At 35.6% G+C, this 16208-nt stretch overlaps 3 protein-coding genes across 4 annotated transcripts; 1 reads left to right on the top strand and 2 right to left on the bottom strand.

The window, feature by feature from the left end:
• The first annotated feature begins 1339 nt into the window (after nucleotides 1–1339).
• Nucleotides 1340–10182, top strand: LOC145906548 (phosphoenolpyruvate carboxykinase, cytosolic [GTP]-like). 2 transcript variants are annotated; one of them, XM_082993979.1, is made up of 12 exons: nucleotides 1340–1479; nucleotides 4937–5060; nucleotides 5194–5333; nucleotides 5772–5956; nucleotides 6119–6322; nucleotides 6484–6671; nucleotides 6976–7243; nucleotides 8178–8291; nucleotides 8426–8563; nucleotides 9086–9181; nucleotides 9397–9536; nucleotides 9671–10182. In XM_082993979.1, the coding sequence occupies exons 1-12, from the start codon at nucleotides 1442–1444 to the stop codon at nucleotides 9986–9988; spliced, it is 1953 nt and encodes a 650-aa protein (XP_082850105.1). In that variant the 5' UTR covers nucleotides 1340–1441; the 3' UTR covers nucleotides 9989–10182. The 2 variants fall into 2 exon arrangements, with proteins under 2 accessions (XP_082850105.1, XP_082850106.1); XM_082993980.1 differs by lacking the exon at nucleotides 1340–1479 and adding an exon at nucleotides 3531–4359.
• A 488-nt stretch (nucleotides 10183–10670) lies between these two features.
• LOC145906550 (galactosylceramide sulfotransferase-like) lies at nucleotides 10671–13301 on the bottom strand. Its single transcript, XM_082993983.1, has 3 exons — nucleotides 13146–13301; nucleotides 12089–12526; nucleotides 10671–11633 (listed from the first exon to the last, which is right to left on the bottom strand). Exons 1-3 carry the CDS (start codon nucleotides 13286–13288, stop codon nucleotides 11015–11017), a joined length of 1200 nt encoding a protein of 399 aa, XP_082850109.1. The 5' UTR covers nucleotides 13289–13301; the 3' UTR covers nucleotides 10671–11014.
• On the bottom strand, nucleotides 13302–15709 carry LOC145906549 (aprataxin and PNK-like factor). Its single transcript, XM_082993981.1, has 3 exons — nucleotides 14298–15709; nucleotides 14079–14218; nucleotides 13302–13778 (listed from the first exon to the last, which is right to left on the bottom strand). Exons 1-3 carry the CDS (start codon nucleotides 15548–15550, stop codon nucleotides 13621–13623), a joined length of 1551 nt encoding a protein of 516 aa, XP_082850107.1. The 5' UTR covers nucleotides 15551–15709; the 3' UTR covers nucleotides 13302–13620.
• Nucleotides 15710–16208: the final 499 nt, after the last annotated feature.

The following is a 16208-nucleotide window of genomic DNA, read 5'->3' as shown; positions in this document are numbered from 1 at the left end:
ATACTATATCTCAGACGAACAGTGGCCTTTACCGCAAGTGTTTAGGAAAAACGACACTTTGATTGACAAAAGGTATAAAATCCGATGTCATGATTGACCAAATATAATGTTGAACAACACAGGACTTTCGTTCTTTTGTTTTCAAATGCGCTTCTGTATTTTGATGAAGAAAAACCGTGCTACGAGCAGTGCCCGGAACTATAATACGATGTTAGACCACCGGGATATTGCTACATTTGCAACGGTATTTTCGTCACGTTTTGTTCAATCGTGGTGATAAACCAATAGAAAAAACGACTACGCCTGTTCTCGTGGCGTTATGAGCGGTGTGCTACCATTATTGGTCATGCGAAAAAGACAAAAACTTTGGCGGTTGTATCACACAACCATATTATGCTTCAATAAATATTCGCATACGAATCTTGCGCAATATTCGGGTTCGCACGAATATGAAATCTGTGCTCATATTCGGCGAATCTCTTCAGGTTCAGGTTCGGGTTCGCCTTAGCACATCCCTAGGATGTACCCTAACTATAGGCTATCTTTGATACGGTAGCACATTTCCATCTAAAAATCAATCAAACTATTTTTATTTTGAGCAAAAAATAAAAAATAAATACAAAAATAAAATGGCATGGGCGCTGTTAAAACTTTAGAGGTGCTGGACCACATTCATCTTATACAATGTGTGCATTGCCCAGCTGGTACAAAAAATATGAATGCAGATGCTGTAGACCCGGATACTTCGCATTGTCAAAAAGCCTTCTCTCTCATTGAAAGCGAGAACCTCAGACAGGCAGACAAACAAGCACGTCAGCAAAAGTGCAAGGTTGGCTGTAATTAATAAGTTGCAAATTACAATGCTTTATAAAGCATTAGCAAGACATGGGACCCACAGAGCTTCCACATGCGTTGACAAACAGTCGAGGAAAAAAGTAATGTTGCTGTCAGGTTTATAGGCCTATAAAGCCGGGGTGTTAATAAGTACTGTACTAGTTCCTTTGTAGCCGTGACTTACCTTAATATCGAAATGTTGAAAGTCTTTGTTTTTACATGGTATTTGGTAATTTTATTGGCGTTTAGTGTGATTGTTTTGCGTTAATGACAATCTATAATTTTAAGTAGCACAATCTCCATACCAATGATAAAGGGAAGTTCAATGTATGCATGTGCTTAAGAGTTTAAACATGTGATTAAGAGTTTAAAGTTGCTGAAAAGTTAAAAGTATTTAAAAAACGAGTAAAAAATATTAGGATTGAAAATATTTTTACCTGTATTTTTGTAAAGCAATCCCAGTCCCACCTTGCCATGTGAGAGTTATTTCTGCATATTTCATTTTTCTGTTTTAACTTTGTTTGTTAGATTTCTAGGTAACTTTTTAGGAAATTGCTCCTTAATTTATGTTTGACTGCATTTCATTTTATTCTTAAGCTTTGGAAAAATGGCACCATATTCAGTACTCTCTGTAGTTTTTCGAAGGTAAGTTTTATGTTTTTCCACAAACAAAAGCCCTAAAAAAACATTTTTTTTATACTGTGCTTTACTTAAGTTGTATCATGTAAATTATCTTACAAATTATTGATAGGGTGGTGATACTTTTGCTGTATATAATATATTCCTTTATAAATTTATGGTCCAACTCGAAAAAGGTCCAAAAATGGTATAGCAAAGAATATAAACTGAAGGGATAAGTGTGTTTTTTTTTGTGAAAATATTCTGCATCTAAAAAATTATTTGTGCAGACATTAATATTTTTGTAATGAGGAGGAAATTTATGGTGTCTCAGACACAAACATTTTGTTTGTGTGCTTTGAAATTAAGTAGAAATTATAGAAGATTTATTCAATGTTGTGTTTTGAAAATTTAACCTGCCATATTGTGATGATTTTTTCATGAAGCGTAGTTTGTAAATTTAACGCCACTGACCATTGGGCAATGGTACTCTCGACCTTTTTCAATGCAAGGTCGCGTTGTCATCGACCGGCATTGCGTAATCCTCGCAACAGCACGCACGCCCACACCTTGTATTTCAACCAATAGCGTGGAGTACGTCACGCCTTGCTGCACAGCTGATCGGTCTTTGTTTGCTGCCGGCGTTAGCTTCGTTAAATGCTGCGTCAGAATTTTAAGAGCGGACGCCAGTTTCTGTTATTAATGCAAGCAATTTGGGGGCCGTTATTCAATGTTGCTAAAGCATAACCATCTTAGGTATCTTCCTTGCTTTTGGAAATTGGATTGTAGTTGAATAGTGTCACTTGTGAGAGACCCTGTTGTGCGCACTATTTTATTCAAGTCTTTGACTACGTGACAAATGTTGCGCAACCTCCGCGGTTAGTAGCTAGAAATTAAGTGCCGGTTCAACACGCCAACAACGGGCAAATGTCAACAATCTGTAAATTTCCACAGTTTGCTTCTCCCAATATGTGCGTTGCCTCGTGGTACGACAAAAGATTGTAAATCTCGACGCGTCACGGCTTTTAAACATAAAAATCTACAAATTTTGTAATATTCAAATTTGTGTTTATACAACATGGTCAACTTGAAATGTGGAAAAACCACTTAGTCGGTTTTGACGCATTAAAACCTGATATACTGATATTATTCTTGCGTGGTTACTGGGGATTATTGGCGGTATGAAAACTAAACATAATCATTTCAACATACTATATATGCGCATTTTTTCCGCATAATATATGGTCCATAAAATTGTAAAAAATCTTTGTTTAACATTTCGGTTGTCATACCAAACGAGTTCGTTCCATTTGTCTGTTTTTTGGTCAAAATCACGGGACTCACTCAGTCGGCGTTCGGTTATCTCACCTTGCTGTCTAAGAAGGATCTGGAATTCCATGTTATGTAGCGGTTCTGCAACTACGCGTGAACATCACGTACGCAGTAACAGGTTCAGCGTTTTACCCCCCTAGGACTGCAAGTTAACATGGCCGCAACCTCACGTATGTAATGGACGAAAAATACTTTGTTGTCGAAAGCTGAAACTTGATCAAAACCATTTCATTGTGTGTTTCAATTGTATGTCTGAGAGCACCTGACACACAAATAACTGCTCGTAACTTGCGTAAAATAAGTCTGTAACTGACCTGGTTTTGTGTCTGGCATGATACAAAATACTATTTAAATTTGTTGGTGTGTTACATTTACTAAATTTAAACAAATGATGGCAAAAAACTTGTATTATTTTCGAAACATTGATGCACATTCTCTCGACCAACTGTGATAGTAGGTTGTAGTCATCGGAATGTCACATATTGTAGCTACGATGCTGAATTAGGCAGTAATCGAAGTGGCCAGTCATCACGGTGGGACGTGCCCCCTCGCTTAGCCAATCACATCGACTCTAGCGACGACGTTTAGTGGGTGTGTCGGCGATTGGAGGCGTGTGTCAAGCATAGGCCTATCGCCGGTAAAAGCGTGTTTCAGGAATGATTTTGGTTTTTTTGTCTGATATTTGGGTTTAAGATTTTAGGAGGCGTAGCAAGGGGGCGTTTCCCGTCCAACCTGTCGTAAATGACGTCACAGGGATCTTTGTGATCCTATAAAGGGACAAATATTGAACCTTTTTAAACAGGACGTCTTTGAATGACTGGCAAAATCCTGAAAGTTTTGTTAGTTTTCTAGGCGGAATTTGTGTAACTGGTTTTACTAATTTAAACTGGACATTCGTTATTTTATAGGAAGAGGAACGTTTCAATGAAAAACTTATGGTCCTTTGTGATGTTTTTTTTCACCGTGCAAGTTATTCTGTACCTAAAAGCAACACCTGGTTGTAAGGCTGACCCGTGTTACGTGAAACATCAACAACATATCCACGTAAATAACGCATTGGCGGATGTTTATGGTTTCTTTGCGAACTTCTTGTATGCGTTTAATCAACGCAATACTCCATAAACAAAACACAAATTTCAGCATCTTAACAAGACGAAGCACTTGTTTTGAATCAATAGTTGATTTATCGTAATTTAGACTCGCAAAATACCTTGGGCGTCTGCATGACTGCAATTGCGATAATACTTTTGAAATACTACAAGAAATATAACATATCGTTATTTGATGCGGACCAGGTTTAAATTAAGCCTATGTAGGTAACAGTGGCAGAAACCGTTATCTGGCAAAAATGCGGACGTGGTTGTTAAGTGATTTCGCAATTCTTGTTTTGCCGGTTCGCGTGATGTTGTTGCGTCACCCGCCGCTATATAAGCGGACCCCGTCTTCACATCCCGCATGACTCGCCCCGTTTCTCAGTGGTCAGTGCACTAAGGGAGCTACGTAGGTTACGCGCAACATTGTTTCTTGAAGTTTAGTAAAGCTAACATCTGAAATAGGAAACATGGGAGAAATTATGTGAGTATATTTGTTAAAAATGATTTTGTGTTAGATTGACGTTATCGACGTTAAAGACGAATATATTGAAATGCCATGTCATTTTTTTATATCATGTTTTGTGAAGTAACTTCGATGGTAATTATTTTTACAGAACAACTCCTTTCAAAAATTTTGTTCTTAAAGTATTTGAGATTGTATCGTTGGGTTTGTCGGCCACACGACAAAAACTGATTTACTTTCACTAATAAAACAAATCGCAAAAACACGTTGTAGTCATCGTTGGTTAAAGTGGACTCATTACATGACTAAAACGGAAGTTTGCGTAAATAGCGTGACGTAACAATTTGTCTGCCTGACTCTTCCTTTGTGACGTCGTTGGTAAATGTCACGAAATCCTTGCAACCCTTGTCATTATGTGGTGGAAGACGATTGTTTATTGATTTATTGTGCAACTCATTGTTTCCTAAGGGATGATTGAGCAGGAATCGCAGGTCGCTGTTTTTCGATGACTCCGCAACTAAACACGTTTAAAGCAAAATAGACAAGCAGTGAACGAAACTACATTAATTGAATAATATGTGATATTACGTTTTAGGCCCAACCCTCTTCTGCTTCATCAAATTTCATCAAAAGCATCCTCAACATTTGGGGTAAAGCAACAAGAGAGACCCATCAACGTCGTCAATGGCAATTTAGACAAACTACCTTCACAGATTAAGGTACATATGAACATATTATTGAGCATTAACATGTTTATAAGTGTTCTGATTAGAATCATTATTCTGTGGTTCAACATAAATTGTTTAATGACTGCCAGATGGTGAAATGTGACATCTTTTAATTACATCACAGAGTTACATTGTTGAAAAATATGAGCTGTGTCAACCAGAAGCTCTTCATATATGCGACGGATCAGAGGCTGAAAACAAAAAATTTCTGAAGGAAATGCACAAAGATGGTGAAATCAAACCACTTCCCAAATATGAGAACTGGTAAAAAAAAATTTTGCACCCTAAAGAATCACACAGCATAAATTTTCCTATTCATATTGTTGTGAAACTGATCCCTGTCAATTATGGACAGTTTCAATTTGGCAAAGGACAGTTTTCAATTTGGCATATCCAAATGAAGTGATAATCTAAAACATATATCCTTTTCCTCTTTTGGTAGACATCCACTTTATGGGGGCAACTGCTTGCCTGTCAGTTTATGTTACATTTAATCTTTACCATATGTTTACTCTTTAGTATAACATATAGATGTAGATAATTACATATAGATAATTCAAATGTATGACACAAAAATGTCAAAATTTTTGCCCCTACATCTCGCAATGTGGCCCCATAAATAATATGTATTTGAAATATTGAAGCCATTTCAAGGTATGAAAACAAGTTTATGTAGAATTAAAATTGTTTACCTTTTTGCAGTTGGTATGCAAGAACAGATCCACGGGATGTTGCTCGTGTTGAAAGCAAAACTGTTATCGCTACCGAGAAAAAAAGTGATACCATTCCAACTCCAAAGGAGGGTGTAAAAGGCTTGCTAGGTTACTGGATGTCACCTTCTGACTTGGAAAGGGAAATGGGAAAACGTTATCCTGGGTGTATGAAAGGTAGCTTATTGATTGTTTGGAGAGCCAAGCCTGTTATGCAAAAGTTGCAATGCAGTCAAGCAAATTGACAATTAATTTTGTTGTCAACCTGTTTTTTTTTCATTGACCAGTGGTAAATTTCTGTGTAGAATATATTAATATCAATTCAACTTGATGTTGCAGGAAGAACCATGTATGTGATCCCGTTCAGTATGGGACCAGTGGGAGGAACCATATCAAAAAATGGTGTCCAGCTCACCGACTCAAGATATGTGGTTGTTAGCATGGGTGTTATGACAAGAATCACTTCCACTGTGTTTGATCTTATTGGAGGAGGCAATTATGTAAGATGTCTGCATTCTGTTGGATGCCCATTACCACCACAAAGTAAGTTTAACCCGGTTGGGTTTGCAACAAAATCTGTTTAATCTATTTGCATTTAGGCTTCTTAACACACTTACTACTACAATTTAAATCCATAGTGATAGTGTTTGCTGAATAACTTTCCATGCAAGTTAGGATATGTTTTAACCATATTTTTCAAACAGGAGACCTTGTGGAGAACTGGCCTTGTGATCCAGAAAATGTATTGGTTTCGCACATACCAAGCAGAACTGAGATCATGTCATATGGAAGTGGTTATGGTGGAAACTCACTGCTGGGAAAGAAATGTTTCGCTCTCAGAATTGGTTCAACTATAGCTAGAGATGAGGGCTGGCTTGCCGAACATATGCTGGTCAGTTCTTTAATTGCCAATAAGACCTACACCAAGCATTATTATGTTATTCAAATGAAATAATTACAAGTAATGGATTATGTTAGTCGAGGTAGACTTGATCTATATCTTCACCTAAGCAACTAATATTTCCTTGGAGTCTTTTGTACCCAATCGAATTAGTGAATTTGTACTTCTGATTTTCTATTGTATATATTTGAGTGGATATGATAGCAACAGTCACATATACAGTGATATTCTCAACAACATAGCAACTGATACAGATGTTGGTAATTAGTATTTGACATAACATAATTCTTCACAGATTCTTGGTATAACAAATCCACAAGGTGTGAAGAAGTACATTGCTGCAGCATTTCCCAGTGCTTGTGGAAAAACCAACCTTGCTATGATGGAACCAACATTGCCAGGGTGGAAAATTGAATGTGTCGGTGATGACATAGCTTGGATGAAGTTTGATGCTGACGGCAAACTCCGTGCAATAAACCCTGAAAATGGATTCTTTGGCGTTGCTCCTGGCACTTCAATGAAGACCAATCCAAATGCGATGAAGGCGTGCATGTCTAATACAGGTTTGTACCACTTGCTACTGCTTTTGAGCTTATTTTAAAAGTTGCGAACAATCAGCGGCACCGGCACCGGCACCGGCACCGGCACCGGCACAAGGTTTTTTTTCCCACTGATAAACTTTGACTTAAAATTAAAAAAAATATATTGGAAAGGTTGAAAGCATAGGCCCAGCCAGGATTTTTTGAAGGGAGGGGTCCAAATTTTTTTGGGAATTCCTCGATTTTCCGGTGTAAACCAAGGTTAATTGTGGTCGAGAATCGCAAAATACGAACACCAGTGTTGGCGCACATCGTCACATAAACGGTGTCTTCCTGGCTTGCGCAATTATGTAACGCTATGGAACACTCAATGGGAGTATTTGCGGTAGTGCTTGCGTCGTAGTTTTATTAATACTACTTTTAAAGAAAGATTTAAATACGTTTGTAACCAAAAGGGATCAAATGTGGGCTTACGTTATCAAGAAAACATACAAATAAAAACTATTTTCCAAGCAGTGGCCTTATATTCCTCTTTGCACCTATGCGAGCGCTAACAGTTGTTTTCAACATGCGTAATGTTGGCAACGTGTTTATCAACTAAACTAATTGACTTTACACACAAGAAAACCGCTTGCCATTACAACAACGTGACCACTAAAAAATGACATATCGTCCTTAGAATGACGAAAAATGACACTTGTTTCGTAACAATGCCAAGTGTTCGGTAACAATGCTCCCTGTTTGGAAACAATGGCGAATGCAAGCACGATACGGTTTTCAGGTCAACGTTATCACGGGGATTTTGACAAAAAACTGCGGTTGCGTTTGTTTAGCTATCAAATCAGACCAAAATATTTCACAAAAGGGGGTCCGGACCCCTCGGGCCCCCCCTGTATACGCACATGCTTGAAAGTGTTGTCAATCCTATCTTTTGTCTAATGTTCTTCAATCTTTTTAGTTTTTACAAATGTGGCTGAAACTTCTGATGGTGGAGTTTATTGGGAAGGAATGGATGAACTTCCACCACCAGGTGTCAATATCACCTCATGGAAGAATAAGCCATGGACACCAGGTACTTAGTTCAAATTGCCTGATGTGAAATATAAATCACTAAATAACACAACAATAGTTTGCAGTGGAGAAGGAAAGTGTAAATTTCATTCTACTTGTAGTAAGTTTTTGTTACAAACTGTTTTGTGTTTTCAGATTCTTCCGAGCCAGCTGCTCACCCCAACTCAAGGTTTTGTGCCCCAGCAGCCCAATGTCCAACAATTGACCCAGACTGGGAGAAGGACAATGGTGTTCCCATTTCAGCAATCATATTTGGAGGCCGAAGACCCAAAGGTATTTTAATATGTAATTTGTTCAGTTAACATGATCTGAGTGATTCGACCTAGAAAGTGCTTTGATAATCTTTAGACATAGTTTGTGATAAAATACACTGTACTAATTACAACTCAATTAGCAGTTGGTTAAAACAAGGCAAGGTCATTTTGTTGTGTGACACAAGTTACGCTCGCAAGGTCGACAACGACAATCATGTTAACTGTGATATTTCAAAGCTTAGCACGCGAAGAGGTTATGTGAACGAAACGACAAGGACGAATCAGTTATGTGTCTATAAATGTCATGTAGATTGCCATTCAGTGTTTTTTTTTATACAAAATACATTTTGCCGTCGCCAAGTAATTTGATAATATCTAGAAGTCCAACCGATAATACGAGTAACCGAAACTAAACGTAATGCTTGACTGTGGTGTGACATGTTTCTTAAATTCTACTTCTCTTAATTTCCGTGCCACAAGAACACGATTGCTTATAAACCAAGCAAAAATCAAACTCTTTAAATGGAATGTTTTTGATCAGGTGTCCCACTTGTATACGAGTCGTTCGATTGGCAACACGGAGTTTTTATCGGAGCATCGATGAGATCAGAAGCAACAGCTGCTGCTGAACACAAAGGTATGTAGCTGTCTCTAAATGTGGAAAGTTGCAATTAATGTTCTTCAGACTGAATTTTGTTTGCTTATGAACGAAAACGACAATAGCGCTTTTTCATCAAACATTTCCAGCAAATTAAATTTAAGGTCATAATAAAAAGCATATGAGCACACCATCAAAAATTTCTGTCTTTAAACTATCTGCAACTCTCAGTAATATATATTTTTTATTTACAGGAAAAGTGATTATGCACGACCCTTTTGCCATGAGACCTTTCTTCGGTTACAACTTTGGCAAATATCTTGATCACTGGCTAAGTTTGAACAAACCAGATCGTTCCATGCCAAAGATATTCCATGTTAACTGGTTTAGAAAGGTGAGGTTTTGTGTTAATTTCCCCGCAACATTTTTTTCTAACGTAACAACTGCTTTGAAAACCAATGTTTTGACACATTTTGTATGGAACAATTAACAGAAAATGTTAAAAGGATTAATTGGTTTGTGTAACAGGGTCAAGATGGAAAATTTATGTGGCCAGGATTTGGTGAAAATTCTCGAGTTCTTGAGTGGATTTTCAAGCGAACTGATGCGCAAGAGAACATTGCCACAAAATCTGCTATCGGCTACATTCCTACAACGAATGCCCTCAACCTTACAAATCTTCAGGAAAAGGTTGATATGCAAGGACTTTTTGAACTTCCGAAAGATTTCTGGCAAGAAGAGGTTTCCTCTATACGAAAGTACTTCGACGATCAAGTGAATGTTGATCTTCCTGTAAAAATTAGTGAAGAGCTCAAAAACCTTGAGCAGAGAGTAAATAATATGTGAAGCCACTGTTCCTGACCAATTTGAGCACTTTCACTTGACTTGGTGTATGTGAATCACTGCGACAGTGGCAATTGAAAGCTTGTAATGTGCACTGCAATCAGATTGGATGTCATAAGTTATTAAGGATGTTTAATTTATCGTATATTGTAAGTTCCGTAAAAGATAGTATTTCGATTAAAAAAAATGTGTTTATATTTTTTTGTATTGTGACATGACGCGATTTTACGCATTTTAGTGGGGAGTACTTATTTTTTCACAACTTTATGATACACCACAGAATGCCTCTTTGTCTTTCATAAAGATGTCCAGTTTATTTAAAACTCTGCCGTCAAGCACTGCAATATAACGGTTTGAAGGGTTTAAATGATCGTACTTGCATAAGTTAAAAAATCAAACCTTGTCAGTTACCTTAATATATATTTTTTGTTAAATCTGTTAACATGGCAACAGCCATCAATGTACGTGTTGTGTTTTTTGCAACTTATAACAGAGATTCTTAACAGTAACTTTGTGGACATGTTGAATACAAATAAAAAAGCACAGTTTCAGAAAGGTTAGAGGGCAGAAAATAGAAAAAACAAAACACTGGCCTAGTTGTGATCGTGATGCAATATTTTGAATGTTGGTTTACATTACACCAGAAAGAAAACAAAAATGAAAAACAATACAATAAACACAACATGACTGATAAAAAAGTGAAATAATTTGTGTTTGTAACCTTACAGTGACAATTTATAAATACACAATAATGAAAATAATACTTCAATGCAACAATTTAAAATAATGCAACAAAGAATCACTGATTTTACTGTGGTTCAAATACCTAAAATCTGTGTGAAATATGCTTCGAGAACACCTGATATTTGAGATAAATCATTGCAGTTTGCTACTGGTTGGTGATTTTAAAATGAAGGCAAGAGTGTAAAGTTTTATTTCACTATGATTGAGTTTGTACCAAAATCTATGATGTACATGTTATGTATGTAACTGACATGTTTCCGTTTTTGAAAACCATCATATATACTTTCATGAATATTGTTTAAACAACAGATACTTAAACCATTGTATTTCAGGTTTAACAACATCTTGACACAGTTTCTTGTCAACAGCTTGCGGCTTCAGATTGTATGCGGCCATTTGTATACCAGGCGGATTAAAAACCCTCAAATGAGGATCTTCCACATTTTTGTTAAGAACTGCACCATCACCTTCTATGCATTCATTCATCAACTCCTGGTTTATTTGATTCAGCCTATTTATTTCTGTATTCATTCGATTTTCACCAAATGCTTGGACTTTTTTCCAAAAGGTTCTGTTAAAATGATCAAATATGGCAGCATCTGCCCTGTTCCATTGACGAATTTTCTCAAAGAGTTTTGTTGTGGTGTTGTAACGTTTTTTCAATCTTGAGTTCAAGTTTAAGTAAGCAATGTCTTCCAATTTTAGACACAGCAAATCCTTCAATAAAATCAGTGACTCATCCAAATAATCTGAAATCATGACTAAATCATATGTTTTTTCCATTTGGGTAATTGATGATGCAATGTACTCATTGTCCTCTTGCAAATTGTCAAATCCAAGGTCATAGGACAATCCATTTTTTGCAAACCACCAAAATCCTCCATCTTGACGGCCTTTAAAATACCTGCAGCAAACAATGCATGAATCTACAAGTTGAAATAACATTCCACAACAAAATATTACTTAAATCAATTTATGAGCAGTTAATAGGGGGGGAATATAATTTTAGGAAATATTGTGATAAAAGAATAAAAAAAAAACTGGATCAATTTAAAAACCCCTAACAGGCTGTATCGATATAATTATGTGCTAAATTCCACAAAGCGATTTGTGGACAGCTCATATGGTGAATTTTTTTTTTGAGAAAAATATATTTCGCCTAAAAAAAGGCATCATCAGTTTTTCCAACTGCCAAATTAAAAAAGAGAAACAAAAATTTACGTGCCTAACGCAGAAGACTTTATAATTGGGAAATATTGTTTATAAAGCTGAAATATTCAGAATTTTTATAATGTAGTGCTACAGTACATCGCTGCTATTATTTCCACATAAACATTGAGCTACATTATTTCAACTCACATATCAGGATTATCCAACCATCTTTCCATGCCCTCTAAATCATTAGGTACTTTTGTGAACGATCGACAGTTGTAATGAAAATAGTCAAAGTATGATTCAAACATTGGCCCCGTGTCCCGAATGATCGTAACAAACTTTGCATTGTTGGCCATCACTTCTCTGACCTCATCATCAACATAACGCATGTGATGACACAGGATGTTGATTTTATTTCTTGATTTTTTTACAAATTCTGCACGAAATGGAGCACCTTCAGCATAATGAAATCTTGCATCACTTTGGCTGGATGATAGACCGACAAACAGATTTTCCTTGTCAGCGTGTCTTAAAATGATGTTTTGTACAACTGTGCCAGCTGTTTTGTGTGTTTTAAGAAAAAATATGTCTCTTTGTGGCTTGCATACAGATGCTGGATGCTTTTCATACTCATGATTATACCTGAAACAAAAATTTAAATTTTAGGCAAAATTTTCCATTCTTTTTTAAAACAAGAAGAAATCAATATGAACGATGCTTGTTTGTGTAAAGAGGTTGTAAATAACATAGGTACATTACAAACAAACAAGTTTATATATTTAGTGTGACTTTAATCTGTAATTTATCACTTGGCAGCATTTGAAGATGAAATGCTTTAAAAATACTAATTTTGCCAAATGTTGTAAAAGCAATAGAGGTTTTAAAATATAAACCAGAACGAAATTTCATTAAACTTAAAAATACTTTAGTGAAGCAAAGAAATAATGTTAAAATACCTAACAGTTTGGCCAAAATATACCCGTTTAAAAAGTGCACAGCTTACTGAAAAAAGAAAAAAGTTGCAAATTTCCTGTCAACAAAATTTACTTCCAAGGTAAGTCAAATTTACCCCCAGGGAGTTCAAGGGTGATATCAATAGCATTTAGTATGTTAATTTTTTCACAAGTTTAAATGTGTGCAATCAGCATTAATTGAAAACTTAGAAACCAAATTTTTGTTTTTGCATCCCATTTTTAAGATAAGAAAAAGTGAAATTTTTATAAATTAAAATAAATATCATCATAATTGTATTCTAACATACCTATTTGGTGCTTGTCTGACTACTTTAACCTGGTGATGATTAGTTCGGATTAGATCACGCCATTTGGATCCCAATAGCAGTCCAGTTCCAAATGCAAAGAGAATTATAACTTCAAACTTGCAAATCAGGGACTTTTTTAACATACTAATCAAGGTGCTGAAAGTAATGTAAAAAAGTTAGTTGCACAGTTGAGATACACACAAACAATAAATTTAATCACAAAAAAAAACATTCAATTTTAATGAACAGCTTTATCATATAATTAGATACAAGTTGAAATAAAACTCTATTCCCTGAAAAACTTGAAGCATGGAGTTGGTTACGATCAAAACAGGGTATTTACAATTTTTAAAACTTCACAATATCTTAACAACAGTTTAATACCCAAGCATCAACATAAAATATCTGAGTGTTTTTTAAAAGAAGCATTACAAAAATTACATGTTTCCACGAATCTATGATAAATTTATCTGTTTTATTTTTTCCACATTTTTTTGTTTGTTGCAAATTTGTTTGCATCTGAAACTAACGCATCAATGTCATCAGATTCACTTGTGCTGTCTACGTCTTTTTTATGTGATTTTTTTGTATCTTGTGATGGTTTCCATTCTGAGTCTTCATTCAAACTATCTTCTGAACATAGAAAAAAATGAGATTGTTTAATATTATTTGATATATTTTAGTTATTAAGTTTGAGGTTGAAGTGGTAGCTGAAATCATCTTTACAATATTTTAACAAACAAAGTTACTTTCAACTGAATAGAAATAGTTGTAAAATCAACAAAAATGCTAAATTTTGAGGAACAAAATTTTGGAAAGTTTTTCCAAAGTCAGTTTTTTTAAACAATTTTAAAAATACATGTTGTATGCAGAATGAACAAACTCTCATCTAAACAAATAATTGTTTAGTTTAGAAAAAAAAATAAAAATTACCTTCTTCTGACTCATCATCATCAATAAAACTATCATCCACATCATAATCATCCTCATCACTTCCATCATTAGATTTTCTGGTCTTCGTTTTTGTGACTGTTCTTTGTGGAGCAACACGGCGTGTATGTTTGTACTCACATCTAAACAACATAATTTTTTTTTTAAATGATTTGCTAAGTTAAACATATATATATATATAAATGTTTTTATGAAATTCACCTATGAACGGGATTTTTTCTGTAACATTGTAAACCATATTCACACTCCGGGCGATCATCATCTTCATCACCAGAGGCGGGTGGAGAGACATAATCAGCATCACCTGGATGACAGAACTCCTGGAAATGAAGAGGATTTTTTCTGTAACAAGTTTTCCCATAAGCACATAAATCTCTAGATCTTGTGGAAGTGGGTGGTGAAGATGTTTCAATACTTTTAACACTTGGCTGATCTGCAATATTGTCACCAGTATGCATTCCACCATCCTTTTCCGTATTACCTTCATATTTTTCAGAAAAAGAATTACTTTTGTTTGGGCTGGGCAGGTCGGATTGGGAGTGTTGAGGCAATCCACTTTTAGCATCAATATCTGAGGTTACATTGTTGTCATCATAAGAATTATTGTCTTCCTCAAAACCAATTGGACTTGATGAAATGTTTTGTAAAGAAGCCGTGTCTGTGTTACTCTCCTTATTAGTGTCTTGAACTATTTCCTTGTTGCTTATGACTTTAACTTTCACTTCCTTTTTCTCAAAATCAAAGTCTTGCACATGATCATTATTTTGTTTGAATTTACAATCACCTTCTGCTTTTAGGTCCATACTAGTAATATCATTCAAATTATGTTCAACAATTGATTCTTTTGTTTTCTTTGAAGAAGAGGCTTGGTTGTTCAAGCTTTTAGTTGGAGAGGTCATCCATGCAGGTAGTTTACGTTTCTTTTTTCCCATCGGTTCATCTTCCAAATTCACAGTTTTTGATGATTTTGATGTTGGAAAAATCTTGACCAACTTTCTTGGGGATTCGTTTCTTTTTTCACTAGTGTTATCAACTAGTGATGTTTGGCATGTCCTTTCAACAAAACTTACAATCCCATTATTCATGTTTGTGTCGCTTGGTTCAACTACATTGTTAACTCCAGTTGGCATGTCCTTGCAATGAAACTGGACACTAAAACGATATTTGTCTTGAAGAAGGGAAAATTCATCTCCATTCGTCAGATTTACAGATCCTCCATTCTTTAAAACAAGACACTTTCCAGACTTTAGTTTAACAAAACAGGGATTGACATGGATGGATTTGAGTGAACATGTCCCTTGTGAGTATGACAAGGTTGCATGATTCCGAGACACCTTTTTGTCACCAATTGAAAGAAAACTTCCTCGCCCAAGCAAAGTTTCATCCTTTTCTATTTGAATTTCTTGAGTCGACTCACCATCCAACCTTAGCAACAAGAGTTTGTTTTTCTCCATTACTAGAAAGCATCACATACTAGTTCAAATCATTACTGTTAAATATAGTATCTTCAATTTTGACAAAAATCTTTGTAAAGTCTTTTATGTTTACATCAGTCAGCCATAAAGGACTACAACACGAAATTTAAAATTCACATTTTTAACCATGAACAAGGTTTTGTTTACTGGCACTGGCAGAATCCAAATATGTTTTTCCGTAAAATCCGTTTCGCATTAATGATCACAGTTTCACGAGAACGTTCATGAGATACATATGTGTTTCTTCTGGGTTATTAATTACAACAAGCCTCATCATTTCAAAAATAATTTTTCTGGAAGGTTAATACAAACAAGTGATCGGCACAAATTCCCAGGTTTTTCATAAGAATCATTTGGATTTTACGCTTTTTGCTTTGCCAGTGACGTCACTTTCAATCAAGTGCCAAACCACTTTCCGCTCTCTAGAATATTTTTTAAATCTCTGTTTATGTCAAGAATTGGCTGTTAAATACCGTGAAAGTTATCAAAATCGGTAGAGGTCCCATCACAATGACCTGAAACACGGGTCATTTTACGTGTTGTTGATTAATTCGACGAGTTTGTAGTCCTGATTTTAGGGGTACTACGATTGCTGGAAAAATTGGTTCAGCCTTTTCGTCAAACTTTTTCTAGATTA

This window comes from Ascidia mentula, chromosome 6 (assembly GCF_947561715.1).
Source record: "Ascidia mentula chromosome 6, kaAscMent1.1, whole genome shotgun sequence".
Classification (NCBI taxonomy): Eukaryota; Metazoa; Chordata; class Ascidiacea; order Phlebobranchia; family Ascidiidae; genus Ascidia; species Ascidia mentula.
This window is presented reverse-complemented; position numbering and strand designations above follow the sequence as displayed.